Below are 20,016 nucleotides of genomic sequence, written 5' to 3' on the forward strand. Positions count from 1 at the left end.
TATTTTTGTAGTTTGAAATTTTTTTATTTCATTATTTTGTCACATACATTCATATGCCTAGCCCGCATGGGCTTACGTGACACCATAAATTAAAATGTTCCAGGATCAGAGTGCATTAGGTAAACTATGTTCATTGGCAAGAAACAAAAAGAGAAGGCAAAAGCAAGTCAAACTAATTAAACAGAATATCCTGTCTTCTTTTCCAGGCTTTTGAAACAAAATGATTCAAACTTAAACAGCCATTCCAGTTTTTGCACATCTGTCCATCCCAGATGTAATTCCTTCCAAGTAACAGGGGCAGCAAACTTAAACAACTTTTTCCCCAGTTCAGTTCCCACTTTTGGAACAGACAGCGAGGAAAGTTTGTGAGAAGATTATGAGTTCCTCTTCTCATCTGACTGATGGAGGTCAGGAGGTATGACAGAAAATGAAGTGATGAAAGGAGTGATGAACCGCAGAACTCTGTGATACAGAGTCCAGAGTTACCTTTGAGAAACAGTGTGCATATGTTTCACATCACAATTGTTCAGCACAGGCAGAAAAGTGGCAGCAACCAGTCCCCTACAAGATTGATGCCTGACTTTCTCATCCCCACCGTGCCTCCGCCATTATCCTCTGTGTCACAGTCAAAATTGAACTGAGAAGCTGGGCTGAAACACTCTTAATGTCTCAGTTATGTCCCGTGAACTGAGACATTAAGAGCAAGTCATGCAGTGTTACTAGATCAGAGCATTGAGACCAGACTAGCATGAGTCAGCAGTTTTAAGTTTGTCTGCACAGAGTTTAGTTTTATACAAGCCTGTAAGTCAAGTGACTACGGTGTTGTTTGTTTAGTATGTAAAATAAAATATATTGTTTCCTAAGTTTAAATTATTGCAGTGCTAATTAAGTTAGCCAGTTAATGACATTTTCCAGTATGTGTTAGCATCAACCTAAAAAACTAAGTTATGCATCCCGGCCCATCTTTAAGATTCATACTAACATATGTACAAATACTAATTAACAAATATCAAGGCTGCTAAGAAAAGTCACCTACCAATCTAGAAAGTAGGAATTGGTGAGCCCTAATCCGTCTCCTGCTACTGTAGGTATTGTAGAGAGAGAGTCAAGCAGGATCCAGAAAACACCATCATTTGTCACAACTACTGTAGAACATTTTATCATTCAAGAAAACTTCAATTAACAACTTTGATTACCTGTAAAAAATTAAAGAGGTATTTTTATTGGCCAGGTCTGACTGTTCCCAGCTCTGTTGCTTCTACTCTGGTGACTCCTTTAAAACAAACTTATTTTGAAATGTACTTTCCTTATGGAACAGGTTGGACTATGGGCACAAGTATAAATGGTGGTTCCACTGTTACCTCCCAAACACCAGGGACACCAGAATCAGGTAACGTATTTTACAAAGTGGACAACTTAAATGTCTGTCAGATTGTACTTACATACTGGTTGCTTATTGGTTGGTCTAATGTGAGTGATTTATATACATGAACCCCCATGTGGTGCTCTCTGACATTTGTTAAGTCTTTAAAGCACAACTTCAACATATTTACCCACACACTCATATACTGATGACGTTGACATGCAAGTCTCGTCAAAATCAGACAAATTCACTCCTCTGAGGCTCTAAGACATTTGTTGTTCCATGTTTTGTTCAAGAAAAGTATAGACAGTACAGTCTTAATGTTATTTACTAGGCCTTAAGGAAACAGATACAATACGAGCTCTATGCAGCATCTGGTGGAGAAAGAAGAGTAGACCATGTTTAGTAAATCAAAATGTTAAGATGTTAAGATGAGATTTATTATAAATTCTCCTGACTGATGTTTCGAGCTTGGACCAAGTCAAAATGGTTTCAACTTTGGGTGAATCTAATAATCCTGCAAGAGTCTCTAGAGAGCCATTTTCCCCCCAGATGGCTTTAAAAAACATCTGTGCATACAGAAAATTAGAGAAGAGAAGAAATTCCCGCTCGCTCAAATGCCTCCAAAAGATTTAATTGAAACACAAGGTTTTTGACCATAGTTCTTCTTCAGGTGTTCACTTTGGTGTGAAGAATGTTAACATGTCTCTAATCCAGTCGTAGTACGGCTGGTTGTAGGTCTTGTTGTGGCTGTTTGTGCTAAACACCAGTGTTGTTGTTGTGGAGACGGCTGTGTTAGGGCGCACTCACACTCCGCAATCCGGTTAGTCCTGGAGCAGCGTGAGTGCAGGCCAGTGGAGGAATGGGGAGGGGGTGCTATCGTGCTTAAGCACAGTAAGGGACAACCTTGCCTAGTGTGAGCACGCCCTTAGTCTTCAGTCGTTTAATGTAACCTGTGTAAGGTGACACTTTTTAACTGCCTCTTCTCTTAATGCAGAGAAGATCATGTGGGTGATCGCAGCAGCTGTGACAGGGGTGTCCTCCTGCTGGGATTGGCCCTTCTCTTTGCTCAGAGCAGAATTGGTAAATTGACAAATCATTAACATCTCAAATTAAAAAAAAACTGTGAACTATTTACACCCATTTGTAGTTGAAGAAAATATTTCATATGAAACAACTTTTGATTCTCTTAAAGGAAGCTGGCGGTAGTTAACATGCGGTATTCCTGTTAAGAGGGTTTTGTGGAAGCTTGCTGATATCAATAACTACTTTTTTTTTTTTTTTTTTTTAGATAAATGTGATTCCAAAAGGTAAGACAACTTATTTCACATATATATTTGGTCAACATGTAGAAGAAGAACTTCAGATACAAACATGTGAAAACAATAAGTTGGTCAACAAGTTGTAAAAAGATAAATCAAAGGCATCAGGAAAAGATTGGGTCAGTGGAGAAAGCTGAATCAGCAAATATTTAGGAAATAAAAGTGAGTCAGCAGAGTAATAGTGACGACTTTTTTAGTTTAGAACGCCATCCAATAATTAACCATGCTGAATCTGAGAAAAAGTCATCGTACCTTGTTTATATTAGGTTTGGTTATATATAAACCTAATGTTTGTAAAAACATATTTATATTAATTGTGTTTTTTTTCTTACTTATTATAATTTGTGTCATAAACTACTTTAATCTGCTCATCTTACTTCCCTTCCGTTCACTTGATATTCTGTAATCACATCAGGTGATCTTCGTGTGTGGAGGCTTACTGATGATGATGCGTATCACAACAATCATCATAAACTATGAGTGCAGGACAGCAGCTACAGTAAAATATTAAAAGAAGGAATCGGTGCATTTACAGCGGGGATGTACCAGCTGATTTCTCTCTCACGCTCTAGAGTTTCCTCTATGTGGGAAACACTGTGATGATGAGACTTAATCATTTCAAATATTTCCCTTTATAAATCATTTTTGGGGATTTTTGCCGCAGGTTGAGAGCGTCACAGTGTTAGTGTTTAGGTCATATCGTTGCTCTGCACACTATAGGATCAAATCTGTTCATTATGCGATTGTTGTTGTCTCAAATATGATGTTGAAAACCTAAGTGTGGATCAGACTTAACACAATACATTGAGAAATGTGTTCTGTGCTGTTGCTTCCTCTTCAGTAAGGATATTTTTTAACCAAACCCAATCTATTATGTCTTTTTTTTTCATTCAGAACAAAAGCAAACATTGCAGGTAAATCCAAAGGTATGTAGCTCACTCCTGTATTGAAGAGACCATGCCAAATACAATAGAATATGTTGGTTTAACGTTTAATTACATGTCTGTGTATACACTTCACTGTATTAAAATGCTAATTGTCTTTGTTTTAGATGATCAGAAATATATGGTAAGTCTCACCAACGATTGTAAATGTCAAACCTGCTTCAACTGTAACATTTTCCAGCACACAGTAATTCCCACAACAACAAAAACATCATCAAGGTTCAGTCCCTGTACCCGTTTAATTAACAATTATATTACAGGTCACATATTATACTCCTTTTCAAAAAGTTAAAATAAATCTCAGAGCTCCCCAAAAAATATCTGTGAAGTTTCTTTGTGATGTCATGAAGAGAAAATCTCCAAACAGCCTGTTTGAGCACACATTGTCTGAAAGGTGGAGCAGATTAAAGATAGAGAGGATGGACTTTTCTCATAATTTAGGGGTTTGTAGACACACTAGGGACAAATATTAATGTTAGTAAAACATAGTAATATATTTCTTGTGCAATAAACATCGCACAAAAAGTAAGGAAATTTGTGTTTGGTAGATTATTTCTTAATTGTAACAATGCTCCTTGGCAATAAATCGTATGATTTGAAAGCCTGTTTATTTCCCTTTTAAATGGTGCCACATTTGTAAGAAACATTCATTTGTGGGATGAGCAGCAGAGCTGAGTATGTGTGTTGCGCCCATTAAACACTTAGAAGAAGAATATTGTTTTGAGCTTCTGATACCCTTCAATTCAAACTATTGAATGGCAGTGTTTAATAAATTATCTGTTGTGAACATCGTAAATCAATATGAAAACATTACTTTATGAAATCTGAAATAACTGCTTTCATTTGAAGAAAACAGACTATTTTCCTTTATTCATAACACAATAGATTTTGAAGCAGTTTATCCCTGTGTGACAGATTATTGGGATGAAATCTATGAAAGTTTAGTCGACTCCACTCTAAATCTTCCAGATCCAGTTTATTGTAAATTGAAAAATAGACTTGAGCTTGTATAGCATCCTTTTAGTCTTCTAACTTCTCAAAGCACTTTTACACCTACACATTCACACACTGATAACAGAGGCAGTAATTTATCCCATTCATACACCGCTGGTGAAGCAGTGGGAGCAATTTGGGCTTAAGTGTCTTGCCAAGGACCCATCGAACATGTAGATGCAGGGGCTGGGGATTGAACCCCCAACCTTCTGGTTGAGAGATGACCAACTCTTGCACTGAGCCACTTCACAATAAGATTTATTGATGGAGATAGTGATGGGACACATAATTGTTTACTGATCATAATCTGGCCTGCTTCCTACGTCAAGGTGGGGAGGCCGCTGGTCCCCCTTCATTAATAGGACAGCTAAAGGCAGACTGTGATTGTTGGTAGGAGAGGGTGGGTGATACTGAGAGTCTGAATAAATGATGGTGATTTTGAAACTATGATGATGATCATTAAGATGATTTGGACATATTGTATGTTTATACTTTATTTTTTATTTTTAGGGTGGTTATGATGAAACGTACAGTATCGTCTTCTATGAATGCAACATTGGTGAGTTGAGAAACATCATATCTTGATAAGAAAAAACACAAAATGCTGGCAGGTATTCAGACCTCAATGAGGGCGACTAAGCAGTGTGTGCTTCTTATTTCTCTCAGAGTGAAAACTGCAGCACCTCAGAGATGAAGGCTACATCAGCTCAGAGAGATACAGAGTGTTCAAAGCTCTCTGACATTAGCTCAGAGTAAAATGTTGTTTCCTGTATCATTATCACATTTATTTCTCATGTACAGCTTCATTGCTTAAATGAGTAACATCTTTATCAAAGTAGACATTAGCACGGTGAACTGGTCTACTGCATTGATAGAAACAAAGAAATCAGAAACTGAATAAAGTTAGAAGATAACATCTCCTGTATCACAATGTTTGAAATAATAAATATATCCTACATAACAACAAACTATGTTTCTGCTCTTCATGTTAACTTCAGCTTGATATTTGTTTTTAAAGTGTTAAAGACTAAACACAAAGGGATGGGAAAAAATATATAAACACACTACAATACAATACAAAGAGGAGAACGAGGAAACCACCATAGAGACAGAAATCTATCACAACTATATGTTCAAAGACCAAGCCAAGAAAAATCTGAATTTAGAATGAGTATCGTAATGAGCATGGCAGAGATAAAAGTAATGAGTGAAGTTGGATGAAGGAATGATTATGAGGGTCAATAGATGAGGGGATGAATGTAAGGGTTGTTTTCAAAGCACTTATGATCCACCAATGTAGCATACTACTAAATAAAAAACTTTAGACATTTTTTATTATTATTTACACATTTGAAGAAGTCACAGAAGTGTCCACTAGAGTGGGCATCATGCTAAAATTACTATTATTTATTTTTTTATGAATGGAAAAAAAACAAATAGTTTTTGTTTCTTTATAAAACACATTTTGTTTGTCACATGCAAACAGTAACTGGACTTGGGCTTGTATAGTGCTTTATTAGTCTTCTAACTACTCAAAGAGCTTTTACACTGCAGGTCACACCTACACATTCAAACACTGATGGAAGAGGCTGCTATGTTACGTGTCTATCAGAAGTAACTAAACCCATTCATACACATTCATGTGCCAACAAATGAAGCAGTTGGGAGCAATTTGGGGTTAAGTGTCTTGCCCAGAGACACATCGGGCATGTGACTGCAGGAGCTGAGGATAGAAGCCCTGACCTTCCTGTTGAGAAACAACCAACTCTATTTCTGAGCAACAGCCATCCACTGTGTCCATATGTCCAATGGGCTGGATTGAGTCCTTTTGAGTTTCTTGAATTTGAATTTTAAAGGTTTTCTGTCTTTCATTTTTGAAGTTGTTTCTCCTAAAAAGTGGGACAGCAAACATTGTGGGAGAGCTGGGGTTTGAATTCAGACTTAAGCTCTTGCTGAATTAACACCTTCAATGAAACCTACAGTATGTAATAATTCACAGAAAAAATAATGGATGTAAAAAACAAATCTCTCAAAAGTCATAGTTTAAAAACATAAATCTATTAATTTCAAAAAAACGTTTGAATCCCCATCAAATATTGTTAAGATCAGCAAAGTCTCTCCAAACCTAAAATCAATATCTAGAATTTCAACAATAATATCGTTCCTTAGTTTTTACTTGATGTTGAAATGACTTGTTGATGCTACATTATGCCTCTGATTGATTGATGATTTGATTGTACTGTATGATCAAGGGGCTGGCCTGCATTGTCCATGAGTAGACAAAATCATTGGCATGTCCTTATTTATAAGGCTATACTTAAAGGGACACTTCACCTGTTGAAACATGAATCTGTATTGACATTGGGTCATATATGAATTAGAAATGTGAAATACATTTTGAAGTTGGCCGTGAAAAGGCAGAAAGTGTCTTTTTGGCTCATGTTGATGAAAGACACCAAATCCCAGAATGCACCGCAGGCCACTCCCACTAAGGTCCTCTAATTCAGAATCAGAAATACTTTATTAATCCCAGAGGGAAATTTGATCGTTACAGTTTCTCCAAAATATACAGTATAGCAGTAAAAATATAGTAATAAAAACATTTACAGACATATTTACTTCAACACATAAGACCATTTCCTTAACAGATTCAGAGATTTCTTCCAGAACTGATCTTGGAAATTGATGGCAGAAAACAGACTCTATGTCTGTGTCCATCGTCAAACAGTGAGAGCACCGACACTACCAGTTCACCCCAACTCGAGCCGGCCCCGGCTCCTCATCCTCACCGCCGCCGACAGGCAGGCATCATGTCTCTGCTGCTGAGCTGGCGGTGGCCGGCAGCGGCAATATAACAATATAAAGATGGTTGCTGCCGACAGGCCGGTCTTATGTCGCAGCCGGGCTCCCGGGGGCTCCCGGGGGCAGGGCTCACAGCGGCCGGGCTCTTGGCAGCCAAAACACAAGACCGGCCTGTCGGCCGCTATATTTATGTTTTTTTGCCATTATCAGCTTTCTCCATAGAGCCTGTTAGCACAGCTTCCAAGCAATATGGCGGACGTTAAGTTTAGATTCTGGGAGCGAGTTCCCACCCACTGATCTGTGATTGGTCTGTAGCTTCAGTGGTAGAAATTATGAGGAACTAGCGTTGTAGTTTCACCCCGCTAACCACAACAGCTTCCAGTGATGCAAAAATCGTCATTTTGCGTCACTGGAAGCTCCTTTTCAGACTTAGAAATACAAAGATTTCCCATCTCAGGGGAAAATGAGGGCGGGATGCACGACCATTCAAAAATACTACCAGGTTTCTAATGATACAAAGCTTAATGCAAATGGGTGAAGTATCCCTTTAACCTGCTTCCCTCACACTTGTGTAATTGTATTCATGCGACTGGAAGCTAGGTCTTTGCTCTACGAGCCAGTCACAAAACGTATTGTTATCTGTTCCCAAACTGTGTCTTTAAACGGGGAAAAGGAGTCTCAGGTACGCTGCTCCTGCTGGCTGGAATCTCCTTCAGGATGATCTTTGTCTTGGGGAGCTGGTCTCTCTTTTTATCATTTTTAAAGTATATTGAAGGTGTTGGAGGAAAATGCGAGATGCTTTAAATAATGACTTTTCTTCTCTGTGACTCAGGACATGTTGATCTGTGTTTGAAATTACTCTGTGTTTTATGTCTGTAACATGTTTGTTGTGCTGCTGCCCCTCTTGGTCAGGACACTCTTGTAAATGAGATTCTTAATATCAATGATGTTTCTCCTGGTTAAACATTTTTATTAAAAAAAGGGTTGTCTGGAATAACAGGATTGGAAAGACATTCCTGAGCCTCGTGGGAATGACTTTGTGAAGGCAATCTTGATTTTGAAGACAATTTTGTTATATTTACTACATCTGACCAGTGGGTGGCAGTGTATGGCTTGATAATTTCCACTACAGAGTCTGATGTGAAACTACAATGCATTTAGCAGGAAACAGCTTTTTGAAAAGCTGTTCACTGCAACCTCCAGAATTAAATAAATGAAAACAAACTACAATATTAAACACATTATAATACAAGAGACACAAATCTATCACAACTGTATATAAAATATTGTTCATACAATGACTAAAAACTTGAGATCACTCACTTTGAACAACCAGAAGAAACATAAAGCTCGAGGAGGCAAATGTGTGAATAAACTGTTTTAACAATGAAGAAAAAATGAAACAAACTTTGTCTTTAGTGAGAGCAGACTATGAACAAGCTCAGTGTGTTAGTGAAGTGTACTGTAGGCATATGTTTCACCTACATACACTATGTCATCTTTCTACAGATGTTAGTTTCCAATGTGGCATATTCAATTTTTAAAAATGGTTCTTTAAATGTTAAGCTGTGGTTTGTCTGTCAGTGGGTCTCATTTCTGATAGCTGTCGTTCTCATGTATCTAATTTAAGAACTTGGTCTCATTAACCACAAAGTCCACACAGTGAGACACACACGTATCCTCTGTACAGTCTCAGTGTTCAGCTTCATCATGGCCGGACGTCTGCTGTTTGTCTTCTTCATGTGTAAGTAAAACCTTTATAGATTTATTCAGTATTATTGTGGACTATTATAAAGCTCTGCAGATTGAAACATGACGTTAATGTGTCATGTCAGATATCATCATATCAGTGATTAAGCTTTGAGTCGGTGATATTGTGTTTTGTGTTCTGCCAGTTGTGACAAATAAAATATATTTTTGTTTCAGTTAATAATTTTCCATCTGATTAAAATAAATGAATAGTTGGAGGAGTTGAAATGTGTGAACTCTTGGAGTTATTATTATGTAGTCACCTTACTTTCACTGTGTTTTTTAAACAGATGTCTTTAATGGGATTCAAACAGAAGGTCAGTCTGTGATCTCTCATGGTTCATGTCTAACTGTGCTGTGATCGCTGCACTACTGAAGAATTTAAACATTTATGTGCAGCTTATGTTTGAGTTTGATAAAACATATTCGTGGTTTATATTTTCAGCTCGTCTTCCACCTAAACTTACAGTGAATTCAGCGGTGATCACAGAGACAGACTCAGTCACACTGAACTGTCAGACTCCATCATATGTGTCTCAGTGTTATTACCAAACTTTAAGTGGAGAAACTGTGAGGATATTATCCTGTCAGCAGACACTGACAGGAAGTGAACTGCTGAGGATGGATCATCAGAGTTCATCTGCTGAGGTCAAAGTGAAATGTTTTTACACTGTTCAGAGTGGAGGCAGAAATGCTCGATCTCCACACAGTGACACAGTCTCCATCAGCATACAAAGTGAGTAATACAAGTGTTGTCAATATTATTTATTATTTTGTGATAATCAGAAAGAAACAAACTGGTTCAAGCAGTCTGATTTAAAGAGTTGGAATATTGTCAAAAGGCATCCTCTACCAGTATACATTTGTCAACTGATTTATTTGAATGAAAATGCTTCTGCAGATTTAATATGTATTTGAGCTACATTTGTTTTGTGTGTTTTAATAATTATTTTGAGTGTGATTATGTAAGACAATCTGTTGTTTCTATTGTTTTTAATCCTAAAAACACCAAAACAAACATACTAATGGGAGCACCGGTTGAAGAGTTGCAGTTGTAATTATATTTGGTTGTATTTTATTCAAGTTTATTTGCTCATATTTCCAGCTCTTCCTCAACCTGACCTGATGGTGAATCCAGCAGTGATCAAAGAGACAGACTCAGTCACACTGAACTGTCAGACTCCATCATCTGTGTCTCAGTGTTATTACTTCACTTTAAGTGGAGGAACTGTGAGGCCATTTTCCTGTCTGCAGACACTGACAGGAAGTGAGCTGCTGAAGATGGATCATCAGAGTTCACCTGCTGAGGTCAAAGTGAAATGTTTTTACACTGTTCAGATTGGAGACAGAAATGTTCCATCTCCAGAAAGTGAATATTCCTCTGTCTCTGTTCAAAGTAAGTAAATCTGTCTTCAAGCTGGATCAGCAGAAGAAAAACCCTGTGGTGTAAATGTCATGAACAAAACATTTTATTTTTAGGTGAGACAAACTCAAACAAGGAGAGTGTCAGCGCTTTGACAACCTCAGTTTCTATTGTAACTTTACCTGCTGATCAAGGTGAGTATAGCCTACTACATATTTCAGTGTTGCTTTCACTTTTACCGTCATTTACTAACTAGCACTGTCACATAAAACTACAGTCCCACACTTTACTTAAACTTCAGACTCCTGTTAAAACGTATTTTTTTTCAGACATTCAAGTCCAACAGACTCCTGATTTATCCTTTAAACAAGTCCCACACAGCGGAGTTTGCCTGGACAAACTTAGTGGTATGATGGTCAAAGTCATACGTTGGTCAAAGACGATACCAAGATTTGATATTTGGTTGAAACGAGCCAATTAACTGATCAACTTCAGTGGTGAAGGTATCTGTTACAATAAAATGATATTTCAGTTTTGTCAGGATTAGGATCAAGAAAATTAAGATAAATCCACTTTTGGATAGCGACAAAGCAGTTATTAACAGTTATGAGAGGACAGTTGATTCCTTATTATTGGGTTTTATCATCAAAGTTTTATAGTCCTCTCCATCAGCCAAAGCAGAGAGGGTTTTTTTTCAGGTTTTGCTAAAATATCTTAATATTTATAGCATCGTTGGCATAATGGTGAAATCATAATGAAATCGTCTTTCCCAGAGGACACGAGTATAGAGATACAGAGTCATTGGCCTAAAGATGGATTTTGAGAAAAATCTGCATGGGTTAAACTTCAATAAGGCAGTCAAGTATTACTTTGAGGAGTTCACAATCCATCCTGGTGATGGGGGTTGGAGGAGATGACTATGCTATGCTATTAATCCTATAGAGGATAAAGCAAAGCTGCCCAGGACGCAGAGCTTCTGCAAAAAAGCAGTGGAGGGAAGCCATCTGTATGCAGCTAGCTATAGTCAAGGTTCAAGGTTCAAGTTTCAAGGTTCAAGGTTTCTTTATTTGTACCTTCATAGATTAATTTGTTGTGCACGACAGGAGATTCAGCACTCCATTAGATACACACAACACATAACAAATTCAAGGTTAAAAAGACCAGACAGAATACATTAGAACAAACATTTTCAAAGAGCAAAGTCCTTACACAGACAACAAATCAAAAGTGTAAGATCGGACATGTAACTGCAGGAGCTGGGGATCGAACCTCCATCCTTCCGGTTGAGAGACGATGGACTCTATCAACTGAACACCAACCTGACAGATAGAGTGAAGAAGCCACTTGTCTTGGATAATAGAGCTTGCCTTAAACTGCAGCTGTTAAGAATACAATTCTGACAGGTTTGATTGAGACTCATCTTTAAATTTGCTCGCCCGTTTCAGGATTTAATTAAGAGTGTGTTTGTTTTTAAAAGTCAGAATTGATTGAGTGACCCTTTATACTAATTAATCAGAAAAAAAATCTGAGAATAAAAATCTCTTTTTTTAAGAGTGTCCTGGCCAAGACAGGCAGCAGCACAATTTTCAGAGTTTCTGACAAACAACATGCTGCCTTAAATACTAATATAATACATAACTATTAAAAACCAAAATATACAAAATAACAAATTTAATCCTCAAATAGTTGTTAATATCGCCCACAAACATGCATATATCAGAAGGGAACATCTACGGCCAGATGTGTCCTCTTCCAAGTCATTTAACATCCTCTTAAAACATGAGAGCAGCTAGTTAGGTTTCAGGTATGTTTGTAGTTTGAAGTTTTTTTATTTCATTATTTTGACACATACATTCATATGCCTAGCCCGCATGGGCTTACGTGACACCATAAATTAAAACATTCCAGGATCAGAGTGCATTAGGTAAACTATGTTCATTGGTAAGAAACAAAAAGAGAAAGCAAAAGCAAGTCAAACTAATTAAACAGAATATCCTGTCTTCTTTTCCAGGCTTTTGAAACAAAATGATTCAAACTTAAACAGCCATTCCAGTTTTTGCACATCTGTCCATTCCAGATGTAATTCCTTCCAAGTAACAGGGGCAGCAAACTTAAACAACTTTTTCCCCAGTTCAGTTCCCACTTTTGGAACAGACAGCGAGGAAAGTTTGTGAGAAGATTATGAGTTCCTCTTCTCATCTGACTGATGGAGGTCAGGAGGTATGACAGAAAATGAAGTGATGAAAGGAGTGATGAACCGCAGAACTCTGTGATACAGAGTCCAGAGTTACCTTTGAGAAACAGTGTGCATATGTTTCACATCACAATAGTTCAGCACAGGCAGAAAAGTGGCAGCAACCAGTCCCCTACAAGACTGATGCCTGACTTTCTCATCCCCACCGTGCCTCCGCCATTATCCTCTGTGTCACAGTCAAAATTGAACTGAGAAGCTGGGCTGAAACACTCTTAATGTTTCAGTTATGTCCCGTGAACTGAGACATTAAGAGCAAGTCATGCAGTGTTACTAGATCAGAGCATTGAGACCAGACTAGCATGAGTCAGCAGTTTTAAGTTTGTCTCCATAGAGTTTAGTTTTATACAAGCCTGTAAGTCAAGTGACTACAGTGTTGTTTGTTTAGTATGTAAAATAAAATATATTGTTTCCTAAGTTTAAATTATTGCAGTGCTAATTAAGTTAGCCAGTTAATGGCATTTTCCAGTATGTGTTAGCATCAACCTAAAAAAACTAAGTTATGCATCCCGGCCCATCTTTAAGATTCATACTAACATATGTACAAATACTAATTAACAAATATCAAGGCTGCTAAGAAAAGTCACCTAACAATCTAGAAAGTAGGAATTGGTCAGCCCTAATCTGTCTCCTGCTACTGTAGGTATTGTGGAGAGAGAGTCAAGCAGGATCCAGAAAACACCATCATTTGTCACAACTACAGGTAGAACATTTTATTATTTAAGAAAACTTCAATTAACAACTTTGATGACCTGTAAAAAATTAAAGAGGTATTTTTATTGGCCAGGTCTGACTGTTCCAAACTCTGTTGCTTCTACTCTGGTGACTCCTTTAAAACAAACTTATTTTGAAATGTACTTTCCTTATGGAACAGGTTGGACTATGGGCACAAGTATAAATGGTGGTTCCACTGTTACCTCCCAAACACCAGGGACACCAGAATCAGGTAACGTATTTTACAAAGTGGACAACTTAAATGTCTGTCAGATTGTTCTTACATACTGGTTGCTTATTGGTTGGTCTAATGTGAGTGATTTATATACATGAACCCCCATGTGGTGCTCTCTGACATTTGTTAAGTCTTTAAAGCACAACTTCAACATATTTACCCACACACTCATATACTGATGACGTTGACATGCAAGTCTCGTCAAAATCAGACAAATTCACTCCTCTGAGGCTCTAAGACATTTGTTGTTCCATGTTTTGTTCAAGAAAAGTATAGACAGTACAGTCTTAATGTTATTTACTAGGCCTTAAGGAAACAGATACAATATGAGCTCTATGCAGCATCTGGTGGAGAAAGAAGAGTAGACCATGTTTAGTAAATCAAAATGTTAAGATGTTAAGATGAGATTTATTATAAATTCTCCTGACTGATGTTTCGAGCTTGGACCAAGTCAAAATGGTTTCAACTTTGGGTGAATCTAATAATCCTGCAAGAGTCTCTAGAGAGCCATTTTCCCCCCAGATGGCTTTAAAAAACATCTGTGCATACAGAACATTAGAGAGGAGAAGAAATTCATGCTTTTTGACAATAGTTCTTCTTCAGGTGTTCACTTTGGTGTGAAGAATGTTAACATGTCTCTAATCCAGTCGTAGTACGGCTGGTTGTAGGTCTTGTTGTGGCTGTTTGTGCTAAACACCAGTGTTGTTGTTGTGGAGACGGCTGTGTTAGGGCGCACTCACACTCGGCAATCCGTACCGTGCTCAGGCCCGGTTAGTCCTGGAGCAGCGTGAGTGCAGGCCAGTGGAGGAATGGGGAGGGGTGGCTATCCTGCTTAAAGAGCCCATATTCTGCCCTTTTTGGGGTTCATATATTTAATCTATGTACCTACTAAAGTATGTTCACAATAGCTAAAGTTTTAAAAAAGTGTCTGTTTTCATGTACTGCCGCTCCATGCACTGGCTCGCTTCTGACTCTCTCTCTCTAAGGCTCTGAAGTGCCCACAATCAGAGTCCCCACGTGTGCCAAGTCTGATCTGATTGGTCGGCTCTGCCGTTATTGGTCAGTCGCTCAGCACGGTTCTCGGAAATGTCACGCCCCTTTTACCGTATTGGGAATGCAACCACTTTGGCTCCTTCCAAGGGGAGCATAAACATTAGCACCTTAGCACTACTGTGCTACTGCAGGCTACGGCATATTGTGGGCGTGCTACAGAAGTTAACGGGCGTGCAACATGAGCTGCTGGGCTTGCCACAACGAGCCAATGGGCTTAGATCAGTGGTATCACACTGACAATGATGTCACACTGGCAAATTTTTTTCGAGGGAGGCTAGAACCGAGTGTTACATGCAGCTAATGCTGCAGCTAACATGAGGACGTAGGAGAAGACTCTGAATTTTTGCAAATAGATGTGCCTAAACATGCACAGGACACTTGGAAAATACACTAAAGAGCATATAAAACCAGAAAAAGCATAATATGGGACCTTTAAGCACGGTAAGGGACAACTTTGCCTAGTGTGAGCGTGCCCTTAGTCTTCAGTCGTTTAATGTAACCTGTGTAAGGTGACACTTTTTAACTGCCTCTTCTCTTAATGCAGAGAAGATCATGTGGGTGATCGCAGCAGCTGTGACGGGGGGTGTCCTCCTGCTGGGATTGGCCCTTCTCTTTGCTCAGAGCAGAATTGGTAAAATGACAAATCATTAATATCTCAAATAAAAAAAATACTGGGAACTATTTACACCCATTTGTAGTTGAAGAAAATATTTCATATGAAACAACTTTTGATTCTCTTAAAGGAAGCTGGCGGTAGTTAACATGTGGTATTCCTGTTAAGAGGGTTTTGTGGAAGCTTGCTGATACCAATAACTACTTCTTTTTTTTTTTTTTTTTAGATAAATGTGATTCCAAAAGGTAAGACAACTTATTTCACATATATATTTGGTCAACATGTAGAAGAAGAACTTCAGATACAAACATGTGAAAACAATAAGTTGGTCAACAAGTTGTCAAAAGATAAATCAAAGGCATCAGGAAAAGATTGGGTCAGTGGAGAAAGCTGAATCAGCAAATATTTATATAAAAGTGAGTCAGCAGAGTAATAGTGACAACTTTTTTAGTTCAGAACGCCATCCAATAATTAACCATGCTGAATCCGATAAAAAGTCATCGTACCTTGTTTGTATTAGGTTTGGTTATATATAAACCTAATGTTTGTCAAAACATATTTATATTAATTGTGTTTTTTTTCTTACTTATTATAATTTGTGTCATAAACTACTTTAATCTGTTAATTTTACTTCCCTTCCATTCTCTTATCTACGCACACACACACACACAAACACACAAATATACACACACACACACACACACACACACACACACAAACACACAAATACACACACACACACACACACACACACACACACACACACATACACACGCACACACACACACACACACACACACACCCACACACACACACACATTAAAAGTACGCTAAAGATGCTCAAATAAGATGACCTGCATTTCAAATGTTTCACTCGATATTCTGTAATCACATGATCTTCGTGTGTGGAGGCTTACTGATGATGACGCGTATCACAACAATCATCATAAACTATGAGTGCAGGACAGCAGCTGCAGTAAAATATTAAAAGAAGGAATCGGTGCATTTACAGCGGGGATGTACCGGCTGATTTCTCTCTCACTCTCTAGAGTTTCCTCTATGTGGGAAACACTGTGATGATGAGACTTAATCATTTTAAATGTTTCTCTTTGTAAATCATTTTGGGGGATTTTTGCCGCAGGTTGAGAGCGTCACAGTGTTAGTGTTTAGGTCATATCGTTGCTCTGCACACTATAGGATCAAAACTGTTCATTATGTGATTGTTGTTGTCTCAAATATCTGTTATGATGTTGAAAACCTAAGTGTGGATCAGACTTAACACAATACATTGAGAAATGTGTTCTGTGCTGTTGCTTCCTCTTCAGTAAGGATATTTTTTAACCAAACCCAATCTATTATGTCTTTTTTTTTCATTCAGAACAAAAGCAAACATTGCAGGTAAATCCAAAGGTATGTAGCTCACTCCTGTATTGAAGAGACCAAGCCAAATACAATAGAATATGTTGGTTTAACATTTAATTACATGTCTGTGTATACACTTCACTGTATTAAAATGCTAATTGTCTTTGTTTTAGATGATCACAAATATATGGTAAGTCTCACCAATGATTGTAAATGTCAAACCTGCTTCAACTGTAACATTTTCCAGCACACAGTAATTCCCACAACAACAAAAACATCATCAAGGTTCAGTCCCTGTACCCGTTTAATTAACAATTATATTACAGGTCACATATTATACTCCTTTTCAAAAAGTTAAAATAAATCTCAGAGCTCCCCAAACATATCTGTGAAGTTTCTTTGTGATGTCATGAAGAGAAAATCTCCAAACAGCCTGTTTGAGCACACATTGTCTGAAAGGTGGAGCAGGCTAAAGACAGAGAGGATGGACTTTTCTCATTATTTGTTGTCTTGTTTTGAGCTTCTGATACCCTTTCATTCAAACTATTGATCTGTTGTAAACATCATGAATCAATATAAAAACATTTTTTTAACCCCAGAGACATGCTGTTATGAAATCTGAGATAACTTTCATTTGAAGAAAACAGACTATTTTCCTTTATTCATAACACAATAGATTTTGAAGCAGTTTATCCCTGTGTGACAGATTATTGGGATGAAATCTATGAAAGTTTAGTCGATTCACCTCTAAATCTTCCAGATGCAGTTTATTGTAAATCGAAAAATAGACTTGAGCTTGTATAGCATCCTTCTCTTCTTCTAACTTCTCAAAGCACTTTTACACCTACACATTCACACACTGATGACAGAGGCAGTAATTTATCCCATTCATACACCGCTGGTGAAGCAGTGGGAGCAATTTGGGCTTAAGTGTCTTGCCAAGGACCCATCGAACATGTAGATGCAGGGGCTGGGGATTGAACCCCCAACCTTCTGGTTGAGAGATGACCAACTCTTGCACTGAGCCACTTCACAATAAGATTTATTGATGGAGATAGTGATGGGACACATAATTGTTTACTGATCATAATCTGGCCTGCTTCCTACGTCAAGGTGGGGAGGCCGCTGGTCCCCCTTCATTAATAGGACAGCTAAAGGCAGACTGTGATTGTTGGTAGGAGAGGGTGGGTGATACTGAGAGTCTGAATAAATGATGGTGATTTTGAAACTATGATGATGATCATTAAGATGATTTGGACATATTGTATGTTTATACTTTATTTTTTATTTTTAGGGTGGTTATGATGAAACGTACAGTATCGTCTTCTATGAATGCAACATTGGTGAGTTGAGAAACATCATAACTTGATAAGAAAAAACACAAAATGCTGGCAGGTATTCAGACCTCAGTGAGGGCGACTAAGCAGTGTCTGCTTCTTATTTCTCTCAGAGTGAAAACTGCAGCACCTCAGAGATGAAGGCTACATCAGCTCAGAGAGATACAGAGTGTTCAAAACTCTCTGACATTAGCTCAGAGGAAAATGTTGTTTCCTGTATCATTATCACATTTATTTCTCATGTACAGCTTCATTGCTTAAATGAATAACATCTTTATCAAAGTAGACATTAGCACGGTGAACTGGTCTACTGCATTGATAGAAACAAAGAAATCAGAAACTGAATAAAGTTAGAAGATAACATCTCCTGTATCACAATGTTTGAAATAATAAATATATCCTACATAACAACAAACTATGTTTCTGCTCTTCATGTTAACTTCAGCTTGATATTTGTTTTTAAAGTGTTCATGATCCACATATGTACCCTGACTAAACACAAAGGGATGGGAAAAAATACAAACACACTACAATACAATACAAAGAGGAGAACGAGGAAACCACCATAGAGACAGAAATCTATCACAACTATATGTTCAAAGACCAAGCCAAGAAAAATCTGAATTTAGAATGAATATCGTAATGAGCATGGCAGAGATAAAAGTAATGAGTGAAGTTGGATGAAGGGATGATTATGAGGGTCGATAGATGAGGGGATGAATGTAAGGGTTGTTTTCAAAGCACTTATGATCCACCAATGTAGCATACTACTAAATAAAAAACTTTAGACGTTTTTTATTATTATTTACACATTTGAAGAAGTCACAGAAGTGTCCACTAGAGTGGGCATCATGCTAAAATTACTATTATTTATTTTTTTTATGAATGGAAAAAACAAATAGTTTTTGTTTCTTTATAAAACACATTTTGTTTGTCACATGCAAATGGTAAATGGACTTGGGCTTGTATAGTGCTTTATTAGTCTTCTAACTACTCAAAGAGCTTTTACACTGCAGGTCACACCTACACATTCAAACACTGATGGAAGAGGCTGCTATGTTACGTGTCTATCAGAAGTAATCCCATTCATACACATTCATGTGCCAACAAATGAAGCAGTTGGGAGCAATTTGGGGTTAAGTGTCTTGCCCAGAGACACATCGGGCATGTGACTGCAGGAGCTGGGGATAGAAGCCCCGACCTTCCTGTTGGGAGAGCAAACATTGTGGGAGAGCTGGGGTTTGAATTCAGACTTAAGCTCTTGCTGAATTAACACCTTCAATGAAACCTACAGTATGTAATAACTCACAGAAAAAACAATGGATGTAAAAAACAAATCTTTCAAAAGTAATAGTTTAAAAATATAAATCTATTAATTTCAAAAAGTTTGAATCCCCATCAAATATTGTGAAGATCAGCAAAGTCTCTCCAAACCTAAAATCAATATCTAGAATTTCAACAATAATATCGTTCCTTAGTTTTTACTTGATGTTGAAATGACTTGTTGATGCTACATTATGCCTCTGATTGATTGATGATTTGATTGTACTGTATGATCAAGCGGCTGGCCTGCATTGTCCATGAGTAGACAAACTCATTGGCATGTCCTTATTTATAAGGCTATACTTAAAGGGACACTTCACCCGTTGAAACATGAATCTGTATTGACATTGGGTCATATGTAGAAATGTGAAATACATTTTGAAGTTGGTGCCTTCTTGGCCGTGAAAAGGCAGAAAGTGTCTTTTTGGCTCATGTTGATGAAAGACACCAAATCCCAGAATGCACCGCAGGCCACTCCCACTAAGGTCCTCTAATTCAGAATCAGAAATACTTTATTAATCCCAGAGGGAAATTTGATCGTTACAGTTTCTCCAAAATATACAGTATAGCAGTAGAAATATAGTAATAAAAA

At 37.7% G+C, this 20,016-nt stretch overlaps 1 protein-coding gene and 1 long non-coding RNA gene across 2 annotated transcripts; both read left to right on the top strand.

Annotated features, from left to right (window-relative positions):
- Nucleotides 1–2,396: 2,396 nt before the first annotated feature.
- On the top strand, nucleotides 2,397–5,584 carry LOC136178902 (uncharacterized). The gene is made up of 6 exons (XR_010666204.1): nucleotides 2,397–2,446; nucleotides 2,655–2,673; nucleotides 3,580–3,611; nucleotides 3,737–3,753; nucleotides 5,133–5,181; nucleotides 5,289–5,584. It is a non-coding gene; the product is annotated as an uncharacterized lncRNA (long non-coding RNA).
- A 3,506-nt stretch (nucleotides 5,585–9,090) lies between these two features.
- Nucleotides 9,091–18,510, top strand: LOC110004505 (uncharacterized). The gene is made up of 13 exons (XM_065954352.1): nucleotides 9,091–9,168; nucleotides 9,464–9,490; nucleotides 9,619–9,909; nucleotides 10,279–10,569; nucleotides 10,653–10,730; nucleotides 13,431–13,490; nucleotides 13,662–13,733; nucleotides 15,334–15,420; nucleotides 15,629–15,647; nucleotides 16,781–16,812; nucleotides 16,938–16,954; nucleotides 18,059–18,107; nucleotides 18,215–18,510. Exons 1-13 carry the CDS (start codon nucleotides 9,135–9,137, stop codon nucleotides 18,217–18,219), a joined length of 1,062 nt encoding a protein of 353 aa, XP_065810424.1. The 5' UTR covers nucleotides 9,091–9,134; the 3' UTR covers nucleotides 18,220–18,510.
- The last annotated feature ends 1,506 nt before the right edge of the window (nucleotides 18,511–20,016 follow it).

The sequence above is a fragment of the Labrus bergylta genome, chromosome 4, assembly GCF_963930695.1.
Source record: "Labrus bergylta chromosome 4, fLabBer1.1, whole genome shotgun sequence".
In the NCBI taxonomy this organism is placed as follows: domain Eukaryota; kingdom Metazoa; phylum Chordata; class Actinopteri; order Labriformes; family Labridae; genus Labrus; species Labrus bergylta.

Coding starts and splice junctions, on each gene's coding strand:
- LOC110004505 (XM_065954352.1), top strand. CDS start 9,135: ATGGCCGGACGTCTGCTGTTTGTCTTCTTCATGT. Junction 9,491..9,618: donor TAATGGGATTCAAACAGAAG/GTCAGTCTGTGA, acceptor TTATATTTTCAG/CTCGTCTTCCACCTAAACTT. Junction 9,910..10,278: donor AGTCTCCATCAGCATACAAA/GTGAGTAATACA, acceptor TCATATTTCCAG/CTCTTCCTCAACCTGACCTG.